Genomic DNA, 26,534 nt, shown 5'->3' with positions numbered 1-26,534 from the left:
ATACAACTAAGCATCTAAGATCGTAGGTTATGTTGTGAACAAGTACTGGTCATCGTACGGCCATACATGTGATCGTGGTAGTCATTTTTGTTTATGCTTCGACCACGTGTTTGTCTTTGTTCTATTGGTTAACCACTTGTTTGTAAAACTGCAAATTCGGTTAATGAAATTAGGCATATGACGTAAAACATGAGATCGTGATTACAGAACATGGATGTTCCAAAGTTTGTACTACATGCTGTTTTATTGTGCTGTCTATGGGTACATTGACCGATATATTTGATTTTTTTTGGTTAAAACTCTCAAATTTTATGGATTTATGATTATTTAGATAAAAACAACGATATTATATCGCTGTTCATTAGTCATAAATCGATTGAGAGAAAACAAATACTGGTTACAAATAAAAACAGAGGGAAACACATTAACTATAAGAGGAAAACGAACGCCAACATATATAAAAACATAGACAGCTGCAATATATGGTGAGTTGAACTTGGTTTTATGGTTAGCCATACCTCCAACTTATATGACAATGTTAAATTATAAACTACGTGACGGGAATACAGTACAAACAAACGCAAGAACACTCAACAAAGAGAAACGCAGACATTAATAATATAATATATAATACTAGTAGTATTTTTCAACATGTAAACCGCAGAATAACAACGTACATCTTCCTTTAACAGCACAGCACAGCACAACACCAACAGTGGCGTATATATACTCTTGAAACTAATACAATTAACTGAAAGTACCCGCGATAGCTATCATACACAGTGTATCATTCTATATAACTTAACATCAGGAACAGTCACATTTTCACTTTTGCAAACTCTATTTTTATGCTTTGAACGACTTAACGCAACATTCGCAGTTTCAAGTCTAATTTTTAGACGACTTACCAGTAACGTTGCTGTAGGAGTTGGATTTCTTATCGTATATTTATATGTTTTGATTCGATATGTACTAGACGTTTTTGCAGAGATGAATGTCGTCCCATCAAAAGAATGCGACATATCATACACGTTTCAGAAAGGATTTCTTTATTTTAATGCAATACCGAAAGTTTTGTTAGTAGTTCTAATTGCTGGATGATACGTGACAATAATAATTAGAATTGTAAAACGTAAAAGCAAGGTATTCACTATTGATGGTTTTACTGAAACACAAGAAAAGAAAAAGAAAAAAGCAGTTAAAAAAATGCGCAGCAATGTGATAACATTTAGTTGTATCATTGTTGTTTCTGTTTGCTCAATAATTCCCAGAACAGTTTATGGACTGTATGTACAAAACTTTGCAGTCTTAAACGAAGAAACACCTACGATTGCTTTTGTAGTTAATTGTCTTTTGTTATTAAATCCAGTATGTGACCCCTTTATTTACATTTTCAGTCTTAACAAATTTAAGGAAAGTGTTCGTGATTTTGCGAATCAGAAAGTACCCTTAAATTTGAGTGTTTTAAATATTAATCCAGTTAACAAGTTGGCATGAAATTATTCAAAGGGGTATGGACAATTCCTCTTAAATTTGTTTCAACTACATGATCAATATATATGTATATTGATTAAACGTAGTGAAATTCAATATCAAAAAGTATATGTAAGTTACTTTAAAGATTTTTCATCAATTGTATTCATAGGCAGAAAATCAAAATGACATTCTGGAGTAACTTGAACAAAAACAAATATTACGTCTAACCCTATTAACTCTGATTAACGTCATGACCAATTATCAATCTTAGTCGTATGTTTTAGGGAAACCAACTTCAGCATTTTTCTTTGATGCCGATGACAATTTTGATACAATATTGCAATTCTAAAATGCTATTTATAAAATTTGCAATATGGACATCGATAAACATAAAGAGTTTTGTTTCATAAAAAAAATATATGCTTCACATCTATTAAATATTATGTTTAACGAAATGCTTTTTTGTTCATACAGATGACATGACATTGTTGGAATTTACAATAAACGTATGTATATGTTACTGTAAATTTGTACTATAATTCGGGATTATGAATAATTCTTCAAATTCAAAAAGATTAACGTACTTGTTACTTTGGTGATTATATATAATCACTAACAACATTTTCATGAATTATGCATTATCACTAGACAAGATGTCAGAGATTATACATAAAACTGTATTTACAATGAATAAACGTTATATAATTTATTTTATAAATTCATTTTCAAACATATCTAGAAACAGAAAAATTAACATTTTTAGCACAATATTCTAATAAAAATCAATTATTGTCACTACAAGGTAAATTTGGAAGACACTTATTATTGATTTTGACACACGAAGAAAATGTATTTGATTTTGCTATTTGATTAGGGACTTTCCGTTTTGAATTTTCCTCGGAGTTCAGTGTTTTTGTGATTTTACTTTTTACGTGTTTATTTAAAAATTAGTTAATCAGTCACTTTAAATTGACTGCAAAATCCGAGCAAAAGGCATGTGTTGTAGCATATCAATTATAGTCTTTTCAATTCTTTCATGAACTATGGTCATTATATTTTCACGATCAACATGTAGAATCGATATCAGCACATTACAGCCAATGCTGACATCCTCCAAAATCTGTAAAGCGTGCTTTCTGCCTGTTTCCCTGTACATTTAGTTTGATTGGCTTGAGAGAGGAGAAAGACACCATGACTGAAGAAATTCAAACTCATAAGTAGAAATCAAACTGAAAATGCCATAGCATAAAACAAAGTACAACCCAGAAACAAACATCATCATACAAACACAACATAGCAAACTAAGACTTAGCAACACAAGCAAAAAAGGGAAATGACCTAGCTTACATAAGGATTATCAGAGCTTGCTCCACATGTGTTACCGTGGTAATACTCATGTAAGCACAAACCATCTGTTATGTCTAATTCGGTGATGTCACATTCGAGGAAAAGAGGACGGGTTGTGGTTACAACAATTGGAACTAATACTCCATTAACGGTCAACCATCTCGTTTTGTTGTCTGTAAAACTTTCACTATAAGTTTGAAGTCCTTGTTTTTTTTATTAATTTATTTACAATTTTTTTTAAAGGAAAACAAATACAAAAGACATAATTTAACAACAACCACTTACTCCTAATATGCGACAGGCATATAAAATGCAACAGGGTTTTAAATAATTGAGCTCCCCCTCCCCCCCCCCCCCCCCAAATAAAGGATAGCGGGGTAAAAGCACAACATAAGAATTAACTTAAACATTGGTTGAAAAGGGCTCGATTGATTCCTAGTTCATTAATTATAATCTTAGAGCGGACTTCAGAAGTATGATTTACATCCAACATCCAATTTATTTTACTTTGAGTAAATAAAATATGCTTAAATTAATTATAGTCTGGAAAGGCTTCAAATTCAGTTGTAAAGGACTTAATTCGTCACGAATACATTCACACCAGACTTTCCAATTCCGATGAAAAAATTTTGATTCATCACTATTTCTGTAATAACAGTCAGAACGGACTGTCAAATTCAGTTCGAACGGGCTTCACTTATCATTATTTCACTTATAACTGTAAGAAATGACTGACTAATTCAGTTTGATTCATCATTAAATCACCAACAATCAGAACAAACTCAATAAGTCCAAAATAAGCCGACATCGCCATGACAAAAAACGAAAAGTATCAAAACAAACAATAGTATACAAAAAACAACATAGAAACGCAAAATCTGAGTAACACGAACCCAAACAAAAGCAGGGGTGTTATCAGGTGCTCCGGGAGATAAAGCAGATCCTAGTCCACATGTAGCATGTCGTTTTGCCCATGTAAGTACAATCACGGTAAGACGTCTCATTCGTTAGGTCAGATTCGAAGGAAAAGGGATGAGATTTTGGTTATGACAATTGGAACAGATATTCCATAAATGTCAAACGACTCATGATAATGCCATTAAAATTTACGAATTTACATCTGCCACATCTGTCAAGCTTAGGGAAATCATGATAAAAAATATAAGCTCCAACTGGAAGATGTATACTCCATATGCAGGCGCTGCTGGAATGTTGCTACATTACAACAGAAAGTTCACAGTTGGGAAGCTGAAATCATCTTATTTTGTCGTAAAATTTTGTTTTTAACCGACCCTGATTGTAATTTTCGTTATCTAGAAGTCCGTTTCGAAGTATGTTGGCGTTTGTTTTTGTCGGACTCTGATTTCCTCTTATAGTTGATGTGTTTCCTTCGGTTTTGGTTTGTAACCCAGATTTGCTTCTCTCAATCAACTTTCCTTATCTAGATGTTAAGTTAAGATGTGTCAAACTTAACTGTATATGCTGTATCCTCTATCCCAAGTTCAATATGATAGATGCGTTCAACAGTCACCAAACTTTAGATTATTTAATCTGCTTAGCGGAAAGTGAAGTTGAAGGCTACCTTCTTTGTATTCTTCACGAGAAACTGCTATATGAAGTCAGCCTCATATCGATAAAGGTAAAAGGTCGGCATGAAGAACAGAACACTTGGTTCCCATTGGAATGCCGATTGCAAGTTGAAAAACACGTCATCCCAACGTAACAAATATGTTGTCAATTAAGAATTCAGTCATCTTTATAATGTCGGTTTCATAGAATCTTTAGTAAGCAGTCAAATTACTATTATGACTCTATCAATGATAAATCATGTCAACACAGAAGTGCTAGTTCACTAATTACAGTCAAATGAAGGTCGAGATCATATAAATTACTATGATATTTATCACGTAGTTCTGCATGCGGGTATATGTAAAAGAGAAAACGACACAAAAACCGATACTAGTATAACACAGTGACACCTTATCAGATTAATACTGGTAATGTAATATTCAGTTAATTACTACTGATTAAAAAGAGCCAACAGCTGCGGTTTGTTTACGCCATACTTAGTCTAACACTTCAGTATGTCATTAACAGTTGCAGATTAAGGGGGCAGGGGCGCTCCCTTATGGAGCTACATCTATGGTAAATAAACTCATCATAGATACCAGGACTAAATTTTGTACATACGCCAGACGCGCGTTTCGTCTACAAAAGACTCATCAGTGACGCTCGACTTTTAACACATAAAAATCTTTTTGTTGCATAGTCGCTGCATTTTTGGGAAATCCGGGATCCGCATCTGATTTGGGTTATTTATTTATACCAATTGCATAGTCAGTCAGTTTGATTATATGCTAAAAAAGGAAATATAGTGAAATGATTTCTCTATGACAAAAAAAAAAAACAAGACTGCAAGTTTTACCACCAAGTCACGGAACGAAAAAAAAACTTGAACGAAAAACAGTTAGAGAAGAAATATAATTTAAGTGGCAGACAGGTTTAGCTAGTATTAAACTAGGTGTATATCCACCATTTTAAACGTTAATATTCAGAAATTGAAAACACTTTGTTAATTTCTTGCATCCTGATGATGGGAGTTTTAACGAACTTGACTGGCTATACAGCCCTCGCACCGTCGGTCATTTCCCTTTCATACAGAAACCTCAAACACAAGCATTGGAAACAAGGTAGTATATCGAATATATAGAATCATTATGAGCTATATGACAACAATAAAACTAAGAACATTAGCCAAATTCAGCAATGAAACTGTGTCTAAAAATTCTGACATCTAAGTTTTCATATGTCATTTCTCCTGCTAATTTGCTTTGAAACTATTGCATGCTGTGTATAACTATTAATCGTTGAAGATGATGTATTATTGACTTCAGGAACATTCAATATACCAGAAAACTAAATAACCAAGTATATCTCAATGTAATATCAAAATAAGAACACTAAAAAAAATGAGGAAAACATTTTTTTTTAAGAAAACAATTTCAAATTTGAATATCGATAGGAAAAAGGAAAAGGGTAACAACTTTTGTCTGATAAAATAAGACGATGTGGCAGTTGGGCAATGAAACTATATACCAAAGACTGGGGAGCAATTTCAGTACGTGAGAACACTCAAGTTCATTGCACGGTCGATGATACAACTAAACACCTAAGATCGTAGGTTATGTTGTGAACAAGTACTGGTCATCGTACGGCCATACATGTGATCGTGATAGTCATGTTTGTTTATGCTTCGACTTCGTGTTTGTCTTTGTTCTATTGGTTAACCACTTGTTTGTAAAACTGCGAATTCGGTTAATGAAATTAGGCATATGACGTAAAACATGAAATCGTGATTACAGAACATGGATGTTCCAAAGCTTGTACTAAATGCTGTTTTATTGTGCTGTCTATGGGTACATTGACCGATATATTTGATTCTTATGTGAAAACTTTCAAATTTTATGGATTTAGGATTATTTAGATAAAGCCTACAATAGTATACCGCTGTTCATAAGTCATAAATCGATTGAGAGAAAATAAATACTGGTTACAAATAAAAACAGAGGGAAACACATTAATTATAAGAGGAAAACAAACGCCAACACATATAGAAACATAGACAACTGCAATATATGGTGGGTTGAACTTGGTTTTATGGTTAGCCATACCTCCGGCTTACATGACAATATTAAATTATCGCTAAAAGGACAACACGACCTGACATGAATGCAGTACAAACAAAGGCAAGAACACTCAGCAAAGAGAAACTCATACATTAATAATATATAATATAATACTAGTAGTATATTTCAACATGTAAACCGCAGAAGAACAACGGACATCTTCCTTTAACAGCACAGCACATCACAAACAGTGACGTATATATACTCTTAAAATTCATTCAATTTATTATAAGAATTTTTTAGAGCTTGACATATAGTGTAGACGCCTATCTATTGTTGAAGACTGTATGTTGCTATCTAGTTGTCTTTTGAAAATGTTTGTCTTTTAATTACTGTTTCATTCAGTATAAATATCCGAACTCTACTTTCATACAAATTACGTAGAACTTAATGAGGCATGATTTCTGCATCAACCTATTGTTCAGCCTTGTATTCAATTAGTTGTATTTTAATACCATTATTAGTACGACGAATTTGTTTTGTTAATTGTGAGGGTACATGACTGTTATTACCATTTTCAAGGAAACGTCAGAGTTAATTGACAGATCAAGTGAATAGTATATAAATATAAGGAAATGTGATATGAGTGCCAATAACACAACACTCCATCCAAGTCACAATTTGTAAAATTATACGACTTTATTATTTTTTATTACTATATGTGAATCCCAAAAAAATATGTTATATTATTTTATCAAAACGTAAATAAGAAATAAGTTAAAACAAACGCAGTTAATGATCCAAGATACATCAAAATCAAATACATATCTTAGTTTTTTCCAAGTCCTAATACTTTTTTAAGAAATGAATATTGCTTTTTGTAATTTTATTTGGATCTAACGACGTTGCCTGACAGAAGCACATTTTGTATGAAGTGGTTTCGCGCTTCATAGTTAAATTTTGCACACGATCAACGTTTTCACAACCCTATAAAGAAGCTTTCTATTCTTATGTTAACCTATCTTATATAACAATCAAGAAAAAATAGATTACGATGCATGAACGTGCAATTATAAAAATTAGTGTTTTTGTTGGAAATAAAACAGAATTAATGAAAGTCTGAATTTGTGTCCGTCAATGAAAATAATGAAATCTTGCGAAACAACTATGTACTAATGTAATTATTGTCGAATGCACTAGAACACCATAATTAAAAGAAACTTTGATAATTGACACACCAAAAAGATCGAAAGTTGTAACTAGGAATCTATTCATATAATTAGCTTGTAAAGCTGTCATCAGCTACTGTCTTTAAGTCCAGCTATATCTCTCACACATGGGGGTATCCTTTTCGTTAATGCATCCTAACCGATTCTTATCACACAATAAAGATATACTTAAAATTAAGATCTATGACCTAACTGAATACCAGGGTAGGTTGTTATATCGCCCTACACTAACGAAGCTGTCCTTAGAGGTCAAACTCTCGTCCTACATTAGTCTGTTGCTATAAAAATATACTTTTCGTGATACAACGTAAAATTTTAATACTAAAACAAAAACTCTTGATGAGTCTCTTTAAGGCCAAATAGTATCATGCAAGCAAATCCGCTATATTCATGTTAGTATGTGCATTAAGTCTGTTAATGAAACTCTGTACGTGATGCTTGATCATGTTATTTGTTAGAAGGTTATAAGCCGATAGATCTTAAATAAACCCAAACAAATGGGATTTAGTCTTTCAAATCGATGTTTATGATTTAAGGTAAATAGATATGGGCAAACTGTCCTATGAAGATACAGGGGAACGCTGCTATGTACCTTAATGCGTTTGACAACAAACCGGGATAAACCTTGTGACGCAATATTGACTGATGTATACCATGTCTGTACACCCTGCTATGTATGTCCTATATAAGTAAAGAATGAATCTACAATCAGCACATCTGTAGGACTAATACAGGCACAAACATGAAGTACTTGGTTATAGTTCTCTTTGTCGGAGTAGCTCTTGCAGCACCATCTGAAAATAAAAGGGGTAAGTCTTTAACCTATTGTTTTGTGAACATTTCTCATGAATTCTTAATTCAGATCAAAACACCTTATGTAAAATGAATCTTTCATTTTTGTGCAGACACAACTATTAAATTATTTAATGTGTAATTGGCGCCTTTTGGTTGGGTTGCCTGAATATGGCGTGACTTGCACCTGATGATCGCTCATACGTTAGCTCATCAGCTAATTAAATCCTTAGATTGATAACTTGTGAATAAAACAGTGTGAATAAAATGAAACGAAGGTGTGCAGTAGTGGTGAGACAGCAACACAAGATAAAAATAAAAACCAAAAGACACCCAGAGATCAACATAGGGTTTTAAACAGACGATTTTAATCATGCTCTTTAACATGATTCCTTTATTCTACACAGCCATTTTATTGTAACATTATACGGACATCATTTCATTTTGAGGACTGAAATTTTCTTTAGAGTCATCTGAACCTGTTTAATTTTTCATCATACGACCTCATTATATTGTTTTTGTCTATTGCGTGTTTCAAACGTAGTACCCTTGTAGAATTAAAAAAAAGAGCAGGATAATGCCGCTCACTACAAGGCAGCAATCGCACAGTGGAAAGGGATTAATATATAAGTTGTAATAATTTGTTTCCTAATCCACTATAAATAAATATCTTTAAACTAAACGCAGTGAATGTTTTTTTGTAAAAAAAATTTACTGTTATATATGCGTCATTTCAAATCTCTATTATAAAGGGGGTCTGACTGATTCTTTTTGAACAGCGTTCTCCCATTGACCAAATTCCTGTTATTTGGCTTAGTTACTAGCAAAGCTTAATCAACAATTTACGGTACAAATTAAAGATTTCCAACTTACTTGTTTGAAAAGATGGGAAAAAAAAGAATAGTATGCTGTTCAGTAGTAAAATGTGTAAATTTACATACAAAAAATGCCAACATACTTTATCAAAACGTTTTAACTTTTTCCTTTTCGAAGATCAAATATCATTAAAGAATTCACTCTTTATTTTTCGTTTCAATTTTTTATTAGATAACTAGATAATTTAACATGAAAGATGACTCTTTTTGCCAAAAACATAGGTTAAAACCAAACAGTTCATACCAAACACAGGACCATCGGTAAAATTTTACTCTGGGTTGCCTAATTATTTTTTTACAAAGTTTGAATAAAGGTTAAGTTATTATTATGCATATGACAAGTTATAAATAAAAAAAAAAATGTAACAGACAAACATAATATCTAAGCACTCCTGACAAAATGGTTTTCTTTTTCACTTTAGAGAAAAGACAAGTGCTACCAAACTGTGTCGGTGAGTAAATACAATATTTTATAATTCTTTAAATGTTTGTCCATGTTAAGCAAACATGTTCTGATTCAAATACAGTACATTCCTCTAGTTAATCAAACGATGGATACGTTTGGTCATATTTTTATGATGGGTTGTATTCAATGTTACTGTTATAACCCAATAAGTAAACAGTTATTGTATTTTGCAACTTGGAAAAATAAGTTTATACTTTGATATTTGAAACACTCTTGTGAACCTAGCAATTTTGAAATAATATCTTACCGTGAAGAAACAATGTGGATCTATAAATGTCAATAAAACATATATATGTACCATCAAGGTAGATAAATATCTATTATAAATTGTAAGTTTTCAATATGATTCGCTATGCTGCTTTTAAAAAAGTTCTGACCATTCATGTACTATTTCAGATTCATACCAGAATGTAGTCAACCCTTGCAGGAGTAATGCTAACAATAGAGTATACTATCCTCATCCACGTGACCAAACAAAATTCCTCCAATGTGATGTATTCGGACGAATGTTTGTAATTCAGTGCCCAGCTGGTGAGATCTATAACCAAGCTACTACTACATGTATCAAACAACAGGTAATATATTAGGAGAACCTCTCTAAAACTTAAGACAATGAGTCATAGGACATTTAGAAAAACACTTTTGCAACTTACTTTACCTATCCTATATCTCAGAAACAGATTTTGATTAAATCGAAATTAATTGTTAAAAACTCTTCGTCAGTAACATATTGGTGGGTTTTCTGAGTACAAATGTAAATGGATATAATACCAATAGTTTCGCATGAGCAAGTACTGTCTTTCTATTACAGACCACAACCTCACAGACAACAAACACCGGAGTACAAAATCCTTGTACGACTGCTAACGTCAACAGCGGCAAAATTTACTTCTCTGTAGCTACAGATAGTCATCAATTCATTGAATGTGATCTCAATGGAAACGCAAACGTCCTAACATGTCCATCACAGTTACTCTGGGACGAGAACCGATTGTCATGTGTTTATCAATTCCAGACTGGGGTTATGGTTACAACACCCAATCCAAATGGTGGCTTAGGAGGTAAATTTGATTATAAGATGGCAAAATGGCCTGCTTTTTATCGATATTTGCTCGTTTGAGTGTCAAACCATCTCATTATATTCCATAATCATGTAATCATTTGAAAAATTAGAGCTTCTTTCCTAATGCATGTAGTTTAAAGGTTTTGTTGACTTGCTTGCTTTGTTTGTTTAAATATTTACTCAAGCATCCAAGACGTTATAGACAATCCGAAGCCCTGCCTATCTATTGATGAAGGTGTCTATCTTAATTACAATGATTGAGCAAACATTTTTACAAACAAAGCAAACAAGCCAACCAAACCATATAACTACATGCATTAGGAAAATAGCCGTACGGTGACCTATAGTTGTTAATGTCTGTGTCATTTTGGTCTTTTGTGGACAGTTGTCTCATTGGCAATCATACCACATCTTCTTTTTTATATACTAACTATTTCATATTTTCTTGAAAAAACGACATAAAGTTACTTTTTTTAAGTCAGTAGAATTATTTCTGTTTTGATATGTTCTCTTCAGTATTGGTTATTGCATGATGTTATGTCAACTAAAAAGTTGATAATGGAAGTTCCAACCTAAAGGAAAATCTCAAATCGTATATGAAAAATCATGTAAAAGTTATCTCATGTATGGAAGAAAACCGTGCCAGCTCTGTATGGAGTAAATATTGTGTCAATATATACAATTCCATCTTCTGTTTTAGGTATAGCCAATCCTTGTAGAGGATCTGCAACAAGCCATCAGTTTTTCTCCCATCCAGATGCTACCAAATTCATCCAATGTGACATTGCTGGTGATGCATTTGTTTTATCCTGTCCTTCAGGATTGGTCTGGAACCAGTTCGCTACCACATGTGTCTCACCCTACAATATGGTCGCCGGTAGATAGACTATTTAATGTAAATTACACAATGAGGATTAACTGAAATTGAAGAGCACCTTGTCATAATATATTTGATTGAATAAAAACTCTGGTTCTTGTTAAACTTTGTTGTGATTAGTTTATATTTGAAGATATCTTCTTATATCAATACTTTATAGACAGGGTTAGATAAGAAACAGTTCTTACCCAACACATAAGGAATCTACTAACTCTTTCGGTGAAGACAAATTTGTTACGTTGTAAATAGAAATATTTGTAAGGTTCCCAGCCTAAATGCATTGATCTTGTATTCCAATGAATTCTTCATTGTTGAAGGGCATACGGTGACCTATAGTTGTTTACTTCTTTGTCATTTGGTCTCTGGTGAAGAGTTATCTCATTGGCAGTCATACCGCATTTTGTGTCATGAACACCTCATACCCTTTGTTTTTTTCTTTTGTATTCTTTACAAAGGATAGTCATGAAACAGCTGCATCAAAGGTGCTAGATTCGACAACCCATAAATCAGTTAGAACAGGAAAATCGCATTTCAATTTCGTGCATCCGAAGACGGTTTTTATATAGATTTACCTTCACCAGAAACGCTTAAAAAATTAAAACGTGAAGAGCAATATAACAAAGGTACTAAAATAGGTCGATTCATTCAAGGTCAACTTTGCTGAGGGAAATTCTAAAACAGTTGTAATATGTGCTGTTGATTCATACATATATTAATCAATCGTAGTGCCCTCATCTTGAAAAAAACAGTAAAAGTTTATTTAATTCAATTTTGTACTAGCTAGCAAAGCTATGTCTGCAGGTGTTTTTTTTCTTTCTTGTTTGATGTTCTACTAAAAAGTGCTCTTACAAGAACTACAACTAGAAGGCATACATGCTCTTCTGTGGTTCGCTTACAGTTAACTCATTTAAGGAAATCCAAGATATTTATCTCGTCCTCTATTATGGAAGCATGCTCATCAGAGGAACTCGGACAGATGTGTGTTTCAGGTCTTTTCTTTGGAACCAGGAATATCATAGAAGTACAAATTTGATGAAAAGTTTACCACATTGATGTAAAATCAAGGAAAAGAAGATGGGACTGTGCTGACGACAATTGGAACATATCTGTCTTAACTTGTGACAGAGATATTCCATAACGTCAACCAACTTATGATGGCTTCCATAAAACTTTTGAATGGATTACTTCAATTTTACCACTTGGAAAAAGGAAATCATGATAGGAAAAGCAAGCTCTGAAATATGGTATCAACTGGGAGATGTAAACTCCATATGAAGGTATTCCTGGAATGTTGCTACATATATCATCTCTTTTTAATCAAGTTTTGTTTTAAACCGACCCTCATTGTCAATTTGAAGATGAATTTCAAAATGCAAGCAATGCAAGCCATGCATTTAACATTACTTTGGATTATTTAGTGAGAGGTCATCATCAATGTTGTGGGGCACTTGGCAAAATAATAATTGTAGCTTCTTTTTACTCTTCCAAAGGCTCCTGTATTGAGTCCGTCTCATATGAATAAAGGAACGAGTAAGCAACTAAGGAGCACAATTAGATCTCATGGGAATGCTGATTGCTTGTTGAAGACATGTCAAATATGTTTGTCAAACAAAAAATCAAGTATATGGATGATGTCAGAAAACGTTTTGGTTCGAGTCAGAGCGTTTTTTAACAATGTAAGTTAATACTAAAACAAAATATTTGAAAAAAAATGAGAAAATAATCGGGGAATGTGTCAAACAGACACATTCCAACCAAAGAGAAAAAAATATCTATTTTGGACATACTTCTTTTATATAAAACAATGTTCGACTAGTTTTTTCAATCTTTTGATAAGGAAGGTGTAGTACTGGAAATCTACTTTTAATATTCAGAACTATTTTGTTACTCTAAATTTATTGTAATATTTAGGTACCTGTATTTTACAGTACTTTATTTGTACTTGAAATTTAGGTACTACAGATATTTGGTTGCTACCGTTACATTTTCAGCATTTTGAAAGTTTTTCTATTCCAAATCTCTTAAAGTTATGATTTTCAAACAAGGAATATTGTATTATTTCTGTACCAAAATATTAAGTACAAATCAAGTACTGTAAAATACAAGTACCTAAATATTACAATAGTTTTAAAGTAAAGAAATAGTACTTAATATTAGAAGTAAATTTCTAGTACTGCATTTTTTTAGTACAGCAATAGTACCTATGCAAAAGTAGCTGTGTAGATTGTATGTACTTTTACAGATATTTTGTTTTTTTAGTATCCACATCTGAATCCCCCCTACAGTAGGTAGTTACACAGTAACTTTTAATGGGACTTTAAAAGCTGAACAAATTGATGATAACAGCATTAAAGCATTTATTGCAGGATACTTTGGATTATCATAAAATAGTATGTGACAGTTTTATTGACATAAAGCATTGCAAACAAAATTTATTTCAAAATAGGTAACTAAAAACCTTGGACAGAATTTACTATTTTTTTAATCTGAAACAAAATCACAAACACTATTTCAGTCTTCCGAATTTCAAAATTGGTCATGTCATATTTGTATAGGTATCCAGCTGTAGTTTGCATGTAGAGTGGACCCCAGTTAACAAATTGACCCAAACAGTTGTTAGCTGGGAGTGAATCTGATCTTGGTTTAGAGTCTAAAGAAGGTCATTTGGACCAAAAATACGGAATTTCACGATTTTTTGTTTCAAATGGACCGGAAACCAGAAGTAGTCGATTCCTTTGTGTATTTCAATTATAATATTGATCAGTAGTTATATGCCTGCGGGTTTGCACTATTTTTGCAAGTTTTATAGTTGTTAATGTCTGTGTCATTTTGGTCTTTTGTGGATAGTTGTCTCATTGGCAATCATACCACATCTTATTTTTTATATTAGGCCTCTGAACTTCCTGTGTAAGACACAAAAGGGAAGCCCACACCTCAAGAAAACAGAGTTTCTTCCGATTTCAATTTCCCAAGTGCGTATTTGTGCTCAAAATACAATTTATACATGAGAAACATGACAATAAATAGCCTCAAGTTGACGGAACATGCATAACTTTCGAAATGAGTATCGTAAAGCTGACTTCTAAAAGTGTGGAACGCCATTGGAGCCAAATAACAGTGGTTTGGTTACGCCTGTCAGATGACGGTCAAAGCAGGGTATTAAAATGGTTAACATACTTACATTAGACATGGACCATGATAACTGGACTAAATCATCAGACCGGAACAAAACTCGAACTTGATCTATAACTTGTCATTATAAAGTAATATATCAAATGTCAAATCATTATCTTCAAGAACGAAGAAAAAAAGTGTGGAAAACTGATTTGCTGGACTGACGGACAGACAGACAGATGGACAAAGTGCAAACCTAAAGTCCCCTTTGACTTCATTGGTAGGGGACAAAAAATTTTGAAATTCAACAACAAAAATATATAAGAAAATCTTTAATGTATCTAATATATAATACAGCCATTTTACTTGTTTTGTGTAATTAGATTACCATAAAAGATACATGCAAGGCATAGACATTTTGATATTACCATAAAGAATACATGCAAGGCATAGACATTTCGATCATTTTTTTTGCTAAAGAACCAAATAAAGTATATTCATCATTTTTTAACCTGAAAGGTAAAACTTGATACACAATATATAATAAAAGAAACTAACCAAAAATTATAAATTGGAAATAAAACTATTTGAATAGAATATATAAAGACTGCAATGTTAATGTTACAGATAACTAAAAGGGCTATACCTTGTTATAAGTAATAAAAAGTATTCTTTAAAAGATATATCAATATCATAAAACAAGTTAAAACTGAAAATTATCACAGAAATGCTTCTTTAAATAACTTTAATGTGTATTGAGTATGTTGTTTACAGTTTTATTGAAAGTAATAACCTCGAGAATTTAAAAAAAAAAAGATTTCAATTCTATTACCTTGTTTTGTTCTTGTAATCATTTTATTCTTTTCCTTCATAGTTAATGTGTATTTTAATAACTTGATTCCATAAAACAAAGAAAACACATTGATAAGTTCTTATAAATCAAAACCCTGTATAAAGTAACAGTAATATGAACTGATACTACAATTCTGGCAAAAACAACCTAAAAAGTCCAAAGCTCTTCCAAAATGTTTTATACACATGATATGAATGTTAATTCTGAAATTATTTTGCTTAGTTGTAACAAATTTACTCAATAAGATGCTGCCTTTGCTTTCACTAAATAATCATGCACAGCACACAATTAATCATCTGTATGACAACTCGCTTAAATTCATGAAAACACATAATTATAAAATTACAAAAATGTTGAGCAAACAAAAACTGCCAGAGTTCAGATGGGCATTTTCTTTGTAATAATTAAGAATCAATTCAACCACTTATTTAACATTGTATAATACCAGTCATAACATCTCAGTTGTCCATATGCAACAAAAACTAGGAAATGTAAAATAAGATGGATTAACATAAGATCTTCAATGTTTAAATTAATGGAATTGTTTCAGGGCAAATTAAACCCTTTGTCAATGATTTAAAAAATTTCTACTGATGAAAATTGCAGAAACATGATCTAAATGTCTTCAAAATGCCATGATCAGTCTTGGCCTAATAAACATTTCTTCGTTCCCATAGCTCACATAGTTTATCCTCAGTATTTAAACACCCATCCAAACTCTGCACAAAATATTTCTATGTCATTGTAATTTCTACGTACAACATTCTAAAATTCTCTAGAAACAGACTCTACATAACAGATCTATAATATCTTTAACGAATAAATACACAGTTATACTTTAATCTTTCCATAATTTCAACGTGAGGCTACACCAGTTTTCCCCCAGAATTCCTCTGTCCTTTTCTTTGCCCGTTCGTATGTTTCAGATGCTAGAGAACAACTAGAAGCGACAGATCGAGTTGAGAATGACAAAACATCATCATCTGGGTCTCTTCTGGGAATAGGCATACCTGCAAACAAGTAAATATAAATTTACCCTTAGACTGCTGCATTCATTTGTATTGTACTTTTGTGTATTGCTGAATAAAATTTAAATCACTGACGAAATAAACCTGTTTACTTACAATTGCTGTATCTTTGTAAATATTGAATATTCATCAATAAAAGTTATATTAAAAAGTATTGTTAGATTCTGTATTGTTTATTTTTTTAATTTTGTGTGAGTCTCTGGTCATTTTTTACCTGTACAGGTGCAAATAGAGGTAAATAGAGGTTAACTTTTTTTTCATGTTTTCAGACTTCAGAATTGAACCAAATGTTGTTAAAAATCTCTTAGTTCCATTGTGATTATCTAAAGAAAAAAATTTCTTCTCGGACCAACGGCCTTTTTTATGCAACTATTTTCCGGTATTTTCTTCCGACTTTCACTGCGCCGACTTTTACTTCCATGTACAAATATATTTACACGACAAGTTAATTGTTATAGCTTTCGTCAATAAATAATCTTAAAGTTTGGATCTATCGATGTCTGTGATCAGTATTGATTCACATTTGAAAGGCACAATGATAAACATGGCAAATCCTGTTTCATGTCATCCATTTCGAACAAGGTCTGGGGAATCCCCATGGTTCTCGCGTTAAAAGTCTTCTGTTTGCAGATTTGCTAGAATGTTTCTATTTCCATCTATTATATCTTCTGTTCTCTTCCAAATCCTTTAAATCGGCCGCTGCTGTTAAATCGTTATCATTGAAATACTTCTGAACGTGTTGGTCATTACTCTAAATAATATCCGCCATTTTGTCACTTTTTTCATAAAAAAATTTCACTTTCGGTTTTATCGCTTATATCTGATTTAAAGTCAAGAGACACTCGAAAGAACGCTGATTTTTAACCAATCAGAATCCATACAAGTTGAAACTGCCATTTTTTAATTCTATATTATTTTTTTTTTAGTCATTTTAATAATACATATTTTGACATCTGAATCAGCTCCCTGGATAATACAAGCATATAAATCAAAGAGAAGATTTTGACTGATGCCATTACTACTGTGCATGCATTTTGATACTGAGATACTGATGTGTTATGAATTAAGGAATTCGAAGTGATGTTTAGAAGTTTATACCAGTGTATCCTTACTAAAGAATAGAATACGAGAAATGAATTGCGACATATTTCACTAAAAACAGTTAAAATTGTATAATGTACATGTAGTCTTGATGGATTATGTCAATATCTTAACATTTGGAATCTATAATATGGAAACAGTATCTAGACCAGTCTTGTGTGTAGTTCTTTCAAGTATAAATATACTGTGACTACCTTCTAGGAGGAAATCTTTGTATCTTAATACAGTAAAAAAGGCCTCGTGGGAAATGTCAATGAAGTTTAAATTACTGCTGGCTAAATTGTCTATCAACTGTTTAATTGATTCATAATTTAAAAAAACATGAAGTAATGAATAATCTATAAAACCTACCACCATCAATGGTCCACATCAATTTGCTTTGTCCTTGATCACCTTTACCATATGTGTAACCAAACCCTTCTTTAATGGTAGGGGGAATACCTTCTTGTTTTGGTTTTCTTGGTCTTTTCACTTGAACTAAAAGCATAAGAATACATTTATATTCATACTATTTCCTTAATATCTGTTCCTGTAGTATTTTATTTGAAATCAATAAGATACTGGAATAAATGGAGTTGTCTCCCCTTGACTATGTACAGACTTGTGTTTTTATTACAGCTATCAACATGTAGCAAACTCAATAAACATAATATATGTCATATAGTCTGAGGGTAACTACATATAGTCTGAGGGTACCTACATATAATCTGAGGGTACCTACAGTCATATAGTCTGAGGGTACCTACTTTTTCCCTAATATATGTCATAAAGTCTGAGGGTACCTACATATAGTCTGAGGGTACCTACTTTTTCCCTAACAAATTAGTAATTGTAGTACTGGTATGTTTTTTCTTAAGAAATAAAATACTAACAGAAACACATATCATAGCATTTTCCCTTGGGTTATATTATATATTTAACATTTTATAGACTTTGCAGAAAACAGTTTGGCCATTTTTTTTGTTTGTTAAAAAGTAAATGGAATTTTTAAACCAATAAAATGGCAGGTATTTTTTAAGAAATGTAAAAACAAAATTTTGTCTTTCCTGTTCTTGGACATGAAGAGAACCTTATGACAATTAGTAATACTAAACAAATACATCCGACTTAAATTCCAGACTAACTCACCTTCCCCTGTCTTTTGAGCCTTGACCTCACCATTTTCTACTGGTAAATGTTTGGCCGGAGTGTCAACAAATGTTGTCAACATAGGTCTATCTGTAGAGGCTTCATCATCTCTCAAAGGATGTGTGTCTGGGGAGGGTTTACCAAAGGTGGGATCACATACAAATTTGGTTTTACTGACATCATAGGTCTGAAACATAAAAACAAATAGACAGTTATATGGTATCTACTTATGTCAAGAGCTTGATTGTTTTCCATATTTGTTTTGAGGCAGAGGAGAAGTGTGTTGAATGAATCCAGACTTCAAATTGAATATTTCAAACTTTACAAGATTGCTGTAGTCAAGTGTTCCATTTAGGAATCTTTCAAGTCTATGTAAGTCAACATATGTCAAGACATCAGAAACCAGACTGATTGATGGAAGAAAGAACAGTAAAAGTGTAAAGAATGAAAGAACTGATTTGCACACAACTACATACCCCCCTCTTTGTGGGAGGGGTATAATAAGGTTCTTAGTAATTTTCATTGCATGTAAACATCCCAGTTATTAAAAGTTTGAAAGCAGTCTTTTTCTACATATATGAACCCGGCAATTTATATAAAGTACCTTAAATAATTTCTGTTTTGCTGTAGATTTTGTATAAACAGGTTCTTCTGTCAAAGTATCATCACTTTCATAATCTTCATCCACACCTATGAATTAAGGCACATACAAATGTTTATATGGCAAACATACACACTGAAAAAGTCTCCATTCTACATCATCATCATGAAATATGTTTAAATCACTTATTATAATTAATATATTGCTAGGACCATTCTTTGAAAAAATAATGATTTTCAAGTCGAGTCTTACCAATTTTCTTACCATATTGAAGACTGATTCTGCCTTTACAATTTTTTGTGAATTCAACAAATTTACTGAAAACTGTATGTAATAGACAGACATCTATTGATTAGCCTAAAGTTTTATATGCTCAAGAATCTGATATTGATATAAGATTACAACAAACAGATCTGATAATATAAATGTCCTATAAATCATTCCAAGTACAAAAAAACATCTAGCACATCTTTATTGTTAGAAAGCAGCTAATGAAGTTATTGATTCGATCAGTCAATACTAAATATGTTTACCTCTTAAAGGCTGAGCCCATGACTTGCTGACTGGTGCTGTTTGTGGACGGGGCTTTCTCATTGGTCGTCTTACTTGAGGAGGTGATGTCAACAAAGCTCCTCCAACTGCAGGAGTTGTAAGGTCAAAATGGTGTCGTTGAGGTTTAGAAGTTTTGGATGCTAAGACAGGAGTAGGGATTCTTCCATCATCATCATCAAAAGTTTCTGTGCTTCTTGAAGATCGACTACCTTCACTGTAGAAAAAAGAAGTTTGTTTTAATATCATCTTTATTTAATTAAAAATGTATCAACTTTGATTAAAATTGTTCTTCCAATATAGGTAGTAACAACAACTTATATATGTAAAAAAAACTTATGTAAAATTAATGAAAATATAACCAGTTGCAAGAAAAATTAGTTAATACTTTTATAACTTTATAAGTTTGGGTATACAACAAATTGTGTTCCCATTTCTTACAAAAACTGCCCATACCTCATTCTTTCTTGACCTCTCTGTTCTGTCCAGGCAGATTTCTTTGGTTGTGACCTTGGCTTCCTTACATATTCATCTGAAAATCTTCTATTCCTGGCCTCTCTTTGTTCCTGAAATCTTCCTCTAATCTGTTCTGGTTCCCTGTCCTCCTCTTCCACATCCTCCATGTGTTTGTAATCCTCATCCTCAGAGGCAATAGTTGCTGCTGCTGAATTATTGGTATCTGGCAATACTCTTGATTGTAATGCTTTCTTTCTGAAAATAGAAAACATGTTTGATTATCACTGGTCTATAGGTCTTTCAAGCATACAGTAAATAAAGTCATAATAAAGTCAAATGGGAACCTTAATTGAGGGAATTGTTCCAAAAGGTGTCATTGTAATAGTGAGATTATGATTGTTTAAAGATTATTTGCATATCATGTGTTGGTTATTGCTGGAAACTATTTTTCTTTCTTCAAATTTTTCTAGACATTAGGGGAGAGAAACACGTTTTTTTGTGGTTTTTTTTTTCAAATTTCCTGCCAATTTTTTGTCCCAAAATCTTTCAGCTTTATCCTTTTATATTTTTGTTTTTAGTGCATTGTACAAAAATGTATCTGATAGAAGCTCTGGTTTAATTAATTGAGGATTCTTGATAACAAATCTAATATCAAATATCTTGTTTCCCTTTTCTTTGAATGAATTGTACCTGTATTAATAATTAGTATTATGAAAATAAAGTTATACAAGGGTACACACGCTGAAATGTCTCGCCTTCTTTACTAATCATTGATATTATGTTGATAGTCCTAAATAAAAAGCTTTATTACAACTGTCTCATAAACTTAACATTAACCAAGATAACTAAACATTGACCAATGGACCATGAACATGAGGTCACGGTCAATTGAACCATGCCAGACAGACATTTTAACAATTTTTCCATACAACAAATATAGTTGACCTATTTCTTATAGTTTAAGAAAAACAGGCCAAAACACAAAAACTTAACACTGAGCAATGAACTGTGAAAATGAGGTCAGTGATATTGTTTGCCTTAAATTACTGGAGAATAAAGGCTTTTTCCCCTGGAAAAAAATCCCAATTTGAAAAAAAAAATGGCTTACAATTATTCCCAGCTTTTTTTCCAAACAGTGCAGTCTCAGTAGTTATTGTGCATGAAAACAAAATGAAAAACACTCACTTCAACATTTTCATGCCTAAAATGACTATATGTGCAGATTTGAGGGTTTATTTATGTATCTTCACTGACAATAAGGGGTCTTATTTCAAATGAGGGTTTACCTCTTGAAAGGGGGTCTGCAAATTTAAGTTCCAGTCAAATTCATAGTTTATTATAAATTTCCCAATCTGATAAAAATGATGCATATTTTCCCAATAAAAAAGGGTAGAGGTAGTTTTGAAAAAAGCCAACAATATCACTGGGTCAAGGTCAAATAAAATCTACACAACTGACATATACATCATAAAACATTTCCATACACCAAATATAGTTGACCTATGCAGAGATGGGTCCGATTACTTTCAATGTAATTGATTAAATTACAATTACTTTGTCATTTGTACGATTAAATTAAATTAATGATTACATCATTTCTGAAAGTGTCTGATTAAATTAATGATTACATTAGCAAAGTAATCATGATTACATCTGATTACAATGAATTTATAAAAAAAAAACACATTTTGAATGATATGAATGAATTAACATTTGATACAACTAAAAGCACTTTTTAGAAAGGATTTTGTTTTATATATTAGAAAATGATAATTTCAAACTTCATCTATTTAATAAACCACAAAAGTTCACAACATACATACATGAACATTGTGTCACTGGTTATGACCCATTACACTTTATCATCATTGATCTCTGAATTATTTTGACTTCAATTGAATATGGCATTATAAAGAGTTTGCTGTTTGTCTTCTGACCTCTTTGAGACTTTATACAAAAATGTATGTATTTCAAGGTGCAGTTTATGGAAGTTAAAATATGGATGAAATAAAGTTACCAGTTAAAAACTATGTAAAATTTTAATAGAATTGTTTCATCAAATTGTAAACAAAATACAAGTCCTATAAATCATTGCATTTTACATGTCCAGTTTAAGAAAATACAAAAATTTGCTTATCTTGAACAAGATATTTGTCCAACTTTTAATTTAGTTTGTGCTAATTAGATAAATTTTCACATGTCTGATTAAATCTTTTATCATATACATTGTCCTACAGCTATACTCAATTGGAAATTGCAATAAAAACAAACCTTAAATTAATTGGTTTCCTACCTGTCAATTCAAAGTTGACAAAAATCATAATATTAACAAAAGATCATAATTAAGGATTGAAGAAAAGTATAATATTACTTGAATATAACAGTTATTATCAAATATATATATGTACATCTTTAAATTGTGAATATGTGTACAACATCTGTACAATATATTTTACTAACTGTATTATATGTCTCTTCTTAGGCTATAAATGATGACTTTTCAATACTGTAACCGTTTTTTTTTACTGAAGTATACAAATCAATTAACATTCTTTATAAAGTAAACCACACTATCTTAACATGTAAATATTTATTAAATAAGAATAACAAAATTGTTCATTTATTAACCATAAACACAGTTTAAGATTTTTTTCATTGTAATCAGAATGTAATCAAAAAGTAATCAGGATTACAGGGTATTTTGAAAAGTAATTGATTAAATTAAATTACATGTAATCAGATTTTTGGCTGATTAATGATTACAATGATTACTTGTAAAATTGTAATCAATTACAGCTGATTAACGATTACAATTACAATTACCCCAAGTCTGGACCTATGGCATATAGTATTTGATAAATAGAAGAAAACTCAAAAACTTAACTTTTGATCAATGAACCATGAAAATGAGGTCAAGGTCAGATGACATCTGCCCGCTAGACATGTACACCTTACAATCATCCCATACAACACATATAGTAGACCTATTGCATAAAGTATGAGAAAAACAGACCAAAACACAAAAACTTAACTATAACCACTGAACCATGAAAATGAGGTCAAGGTCAGATGACATCTGCCCGCTAGTCATGTACACCTTACAATCATCCCATACAACAAATATAGTAGACCTATTGCATAAAGTATGAGAAAAACAGACCAAAACACAAAAACTTAACTATAACCACTGAACCATGAAAATGAGGTCAAGGTCAGATGACACCTGCCAGTTGGACATGTACACCTTACAGTCCTTTCATACAACGAATATACTAGACCTATTGCTTATAGTATCTGAGATATGGACTTGACCACCAAAACTTAGCCTTGTTCACTGATCCATGAAATGAGGTCGAGGTCAAGTGAAAACTGTCTGATGGGCATGAGGACCTTGCAAAGTAGTATCGAATTCATAACAGTGTGGCTATGGACATTGATTGGCGCACTTTAATATCCCATTGACTGGGACAGATTAGGTGAATGTTCGTCTATAACGCCCATTGCTCACGACGTCCTTAATATAAACATTTAAACCGTGGGGTCACCAAAGGTTCTCAACGCCTATATAAAATAATTCGAAATACTAATCAGGAATTTGTGTTTTGATTTATATTGATTAATTAAACGTCCTTTACTTGTGTTTTTGTTATGTTTCGACAATCAATTTTCATAATAAGATATCGCAAAGCCATGTTCTTTCAGAAAAAAGAATGACTTACTGAATGCATGTATTGATTGATTATCTTTTTCGGATTTAACAATTGCGATTGTCGAGTTATGTAATCTTTTAACTTTTATCTGGTCTAATTTTATTTTAGAACGAATGCATAATCCACTTTCAAAAGTTGTGCAAATACGAAACATAAAGACAAAATATACTTCTGCCCTGTCTTTTTCGTACTTGAAAGTTATTGGATAGTAAGAAAGCTATTTGGATTAAACCTTGTGAAATTTGCATGCATTTACGTTATTGTATTGGCAAAATGTATCATTTGGTGTATATAGGAAACTTAAACCGTTCTGCTATACTGCTACTATACTTGTGAAAAACACTTGGCAACAGAAACGCATTCATCTTATCTATATAAAAAAATCGACCCAATTTACATAGAAATGGACGTCTTCGTGCATTTGTGATCGCAAATAAAATATGTTCCGGACCTTATGAGTATTTGGACCATACGTGTATGGTTGGACCATATTAGTATACCCTTATGGTCATGATATATGCGTATGGTCCAAATACTCATATGGTCCGGAACACATACATGATATTTTGTGCGTTGTCGGTCGTCTATTAATTTTTTTCTTTTGTTGATGGATTTGACGTCTTTCTGTGAGTGATTATTAGTTCATGACTTAAAACTTACTTGCAAATAATTTAAAAACAAGACTTGATTTATAAAAATGTCCAAACAAACCATGATTTTTTTTAAACATACATCACATCCATTGCAAAAGGCTAAAATTCGCCAGGTCTTTAATTTCAACTTAGTGAGTTGACTAAATTAATGTTGCGGACCATTTTCCAATTTCCATGCGGTATCCCTATTTTTTTTCTCGCTCATCTTTTATGTTTGTTTTTTTCATCCCAAGACCTCTTGCAGCTTTCATTCCATAAAATGTGTATTTTGCTAATGGTCGAAGGCCATACGGGGACCTATAGCTTGATAACGCCTGTTGGTCCCTGGAAAGAATGTGTCTGATTGCCTATCACACTTCATATTCTTATTTTAACATGCAGTTATATCTATGATAAGAATGAAAATTGAATTGTCATTGAGACAAAAACCCAACCAAAGAGCAAAAAAAAAAAAAGAAAAAAAAAGCCCAAGGCAACATGTAGATCTTTCGTATCAAGGGAATTGCTATAAATATATTTATTTCAGGTTAATAGTATTAGGCCATACTCAAGTTATAAAATAGATCTTGTCGTCAACTTTTGCAACCAGCTTCTATGTTTCTATAATGCACTTTTCATCTTTTTTGGGCTTCGACTTTTCCATTGGACAGACAATTTTGTTTTCGACTGTTTTAAAAAGATGCATTTTTTTACAAAATCATACAAGTAAGGAGTCTCTGGCCTTTGGTAGTGTTGTATGTTAATTAATGTTTGTTTATTTATTTGTTTAGGAAATAAGTATGACGTACATTTTCACTGAAATAGGACACTTTTTATAATAGTTTTTTGATATCGCTCGGGCAAAAATAATCACGAATATAATGCCTACCCATGTTAAAACTACAATAAAGTATAGTTTGCATCAATTATTTCTTGAACCTACCATTTTTTTTGTCTGTGTTGGATTTGTGTGGCATTGAAAAAAAGGGGTATAAACTACACAGTGCAGCTTCCAACAAGAATACAAGATTTATTGATTTTCAAAATGCGACCAAAATTAAAAATTTGCTCGCAGCGGAAAAAATTCAACAGTTTGATTTTCATTGAAATAAAATAATTGTTATGATTTACACACCGTTACTTTTTCCAATATAAATATTCGAACTATTTTGTTTGTTGTTTCCTTTATAAATTTACATCATTTTTAAAAAGACCACGCGTCTTCGATATTTAGAAGACTATAAAAGCGATGTTCATTATCTTTCTTCTGCTGTAAGTTTAATTTAGTTATTTTGTGTCATAATTGCCATCTCGTATGTTTTAAATTTGAATTAAGAAGATTCAGGTTGTCTTATACGTCAATGATACACACAAAAAAAAGCGATAACAAATAAAATAAGGTGCAACATTCATTCTCCATGAAAAGAATACATCACATGGATGTAATTTAGAAAAATACCAATTTTGTGAGAAGTTGTGTGTTGGACTTGAAGAGCCAAGGCAAACTGACAAATATCTGAATGAACGAATCGATTTATGGTATATAAAAAAAAACAAAGCCCACATGGTTAGCATTGAATAAATAGAAGGCCACTCTTAAATGATCACAAC

At 31.9% G+C, this 26,534-nt stretch overlaps 2 protein-coding genes across 6 annotated transcripts in view; one reads left to right on the top strand and one right to left on the bottom strand.

The window, feature by feature from the left end:
* The first annotated feature begins 8,344 nt into the window (after nt 1–8,344).
* Nucleotides 8,345–11,856, top strand: LOC143069681 (uncharacterized). Its single transcript, XM_076244438.1, has 5 exons — nt 8,345–8,487; nt 9,768–9,797; nt 10,208–10,386; nt 10,623–10,872; nt 11,575–11,856. Exons 1-5 carry the CDS (start codon nt 8,421–8,423, stop codon nt 11,757–11,759), a joined length of 711 nt encoding a protein of 236 aa, XP_076100553.1. The 5' UTR covers nt 8,345–8,420; the 3' UTR covers nt 11,760–11,856.
* Nucleotides 11,857–15,184: 3,328 nt separating this feature from the next.
* Nucleotides 15,185–26,534, bottom strand: part of LOC143069619 (nuclear protein MDM1-like) — a 31,782-nt gene continuing 20,432 nt past the window's right edge. For all 5 annotated transcript variants that reach the window (XM_076244347.1, XM_076244364.1, XM_076244372.1 and 2 more), the window contains 6 exons: nt 20,582–20,836; nt 20,110–20,342; nt 19,580–19,665; nt 18,976–19,162; nt 18,199–18,324; nt 15,185–16,728 (listed from right to left, as the gene is read on the bottom strand). In XM_076244347.1, coding sequence (XP_076100462.1) covers nt 16,574–16,728; nt 18,199–18,324; nt 18,976–19,162; nt 19,580–19,665; nt 20,110–20,342; nt 20,582–20,836 — 1,042 coding nt within the window. In that variant the 3' untranslated portion in view covers nt 15,185–16,573. The remainder of the gene's footprint in view (nt 16,729–18,198; nt 18,325–18,975; nt 19,163–19,579; nt 19,666–20,109; nt 20,343–20,581; nt 20,837–26,534) is intronic.

This window comes from Mytilus galloprovincialis, chromosome 1, assembly GCF_965363235.1.
Source record: "Mytilus galloprovincialis chromosome 1, xbMytGall1.hap1.1, whole genome shotgun sequence".
Classification (NCBI taxonomy): Eukaryota; Metazoa; Mollusca; class Bivalvia; order Mytilida; family Mytilidae; genus Mytilus; species Mytilus galloprovincialis.
Note: the sequence above shows the minus strand (reverse complement) of the source record. Positions and strands in the feature narration are given on the sequence as shown.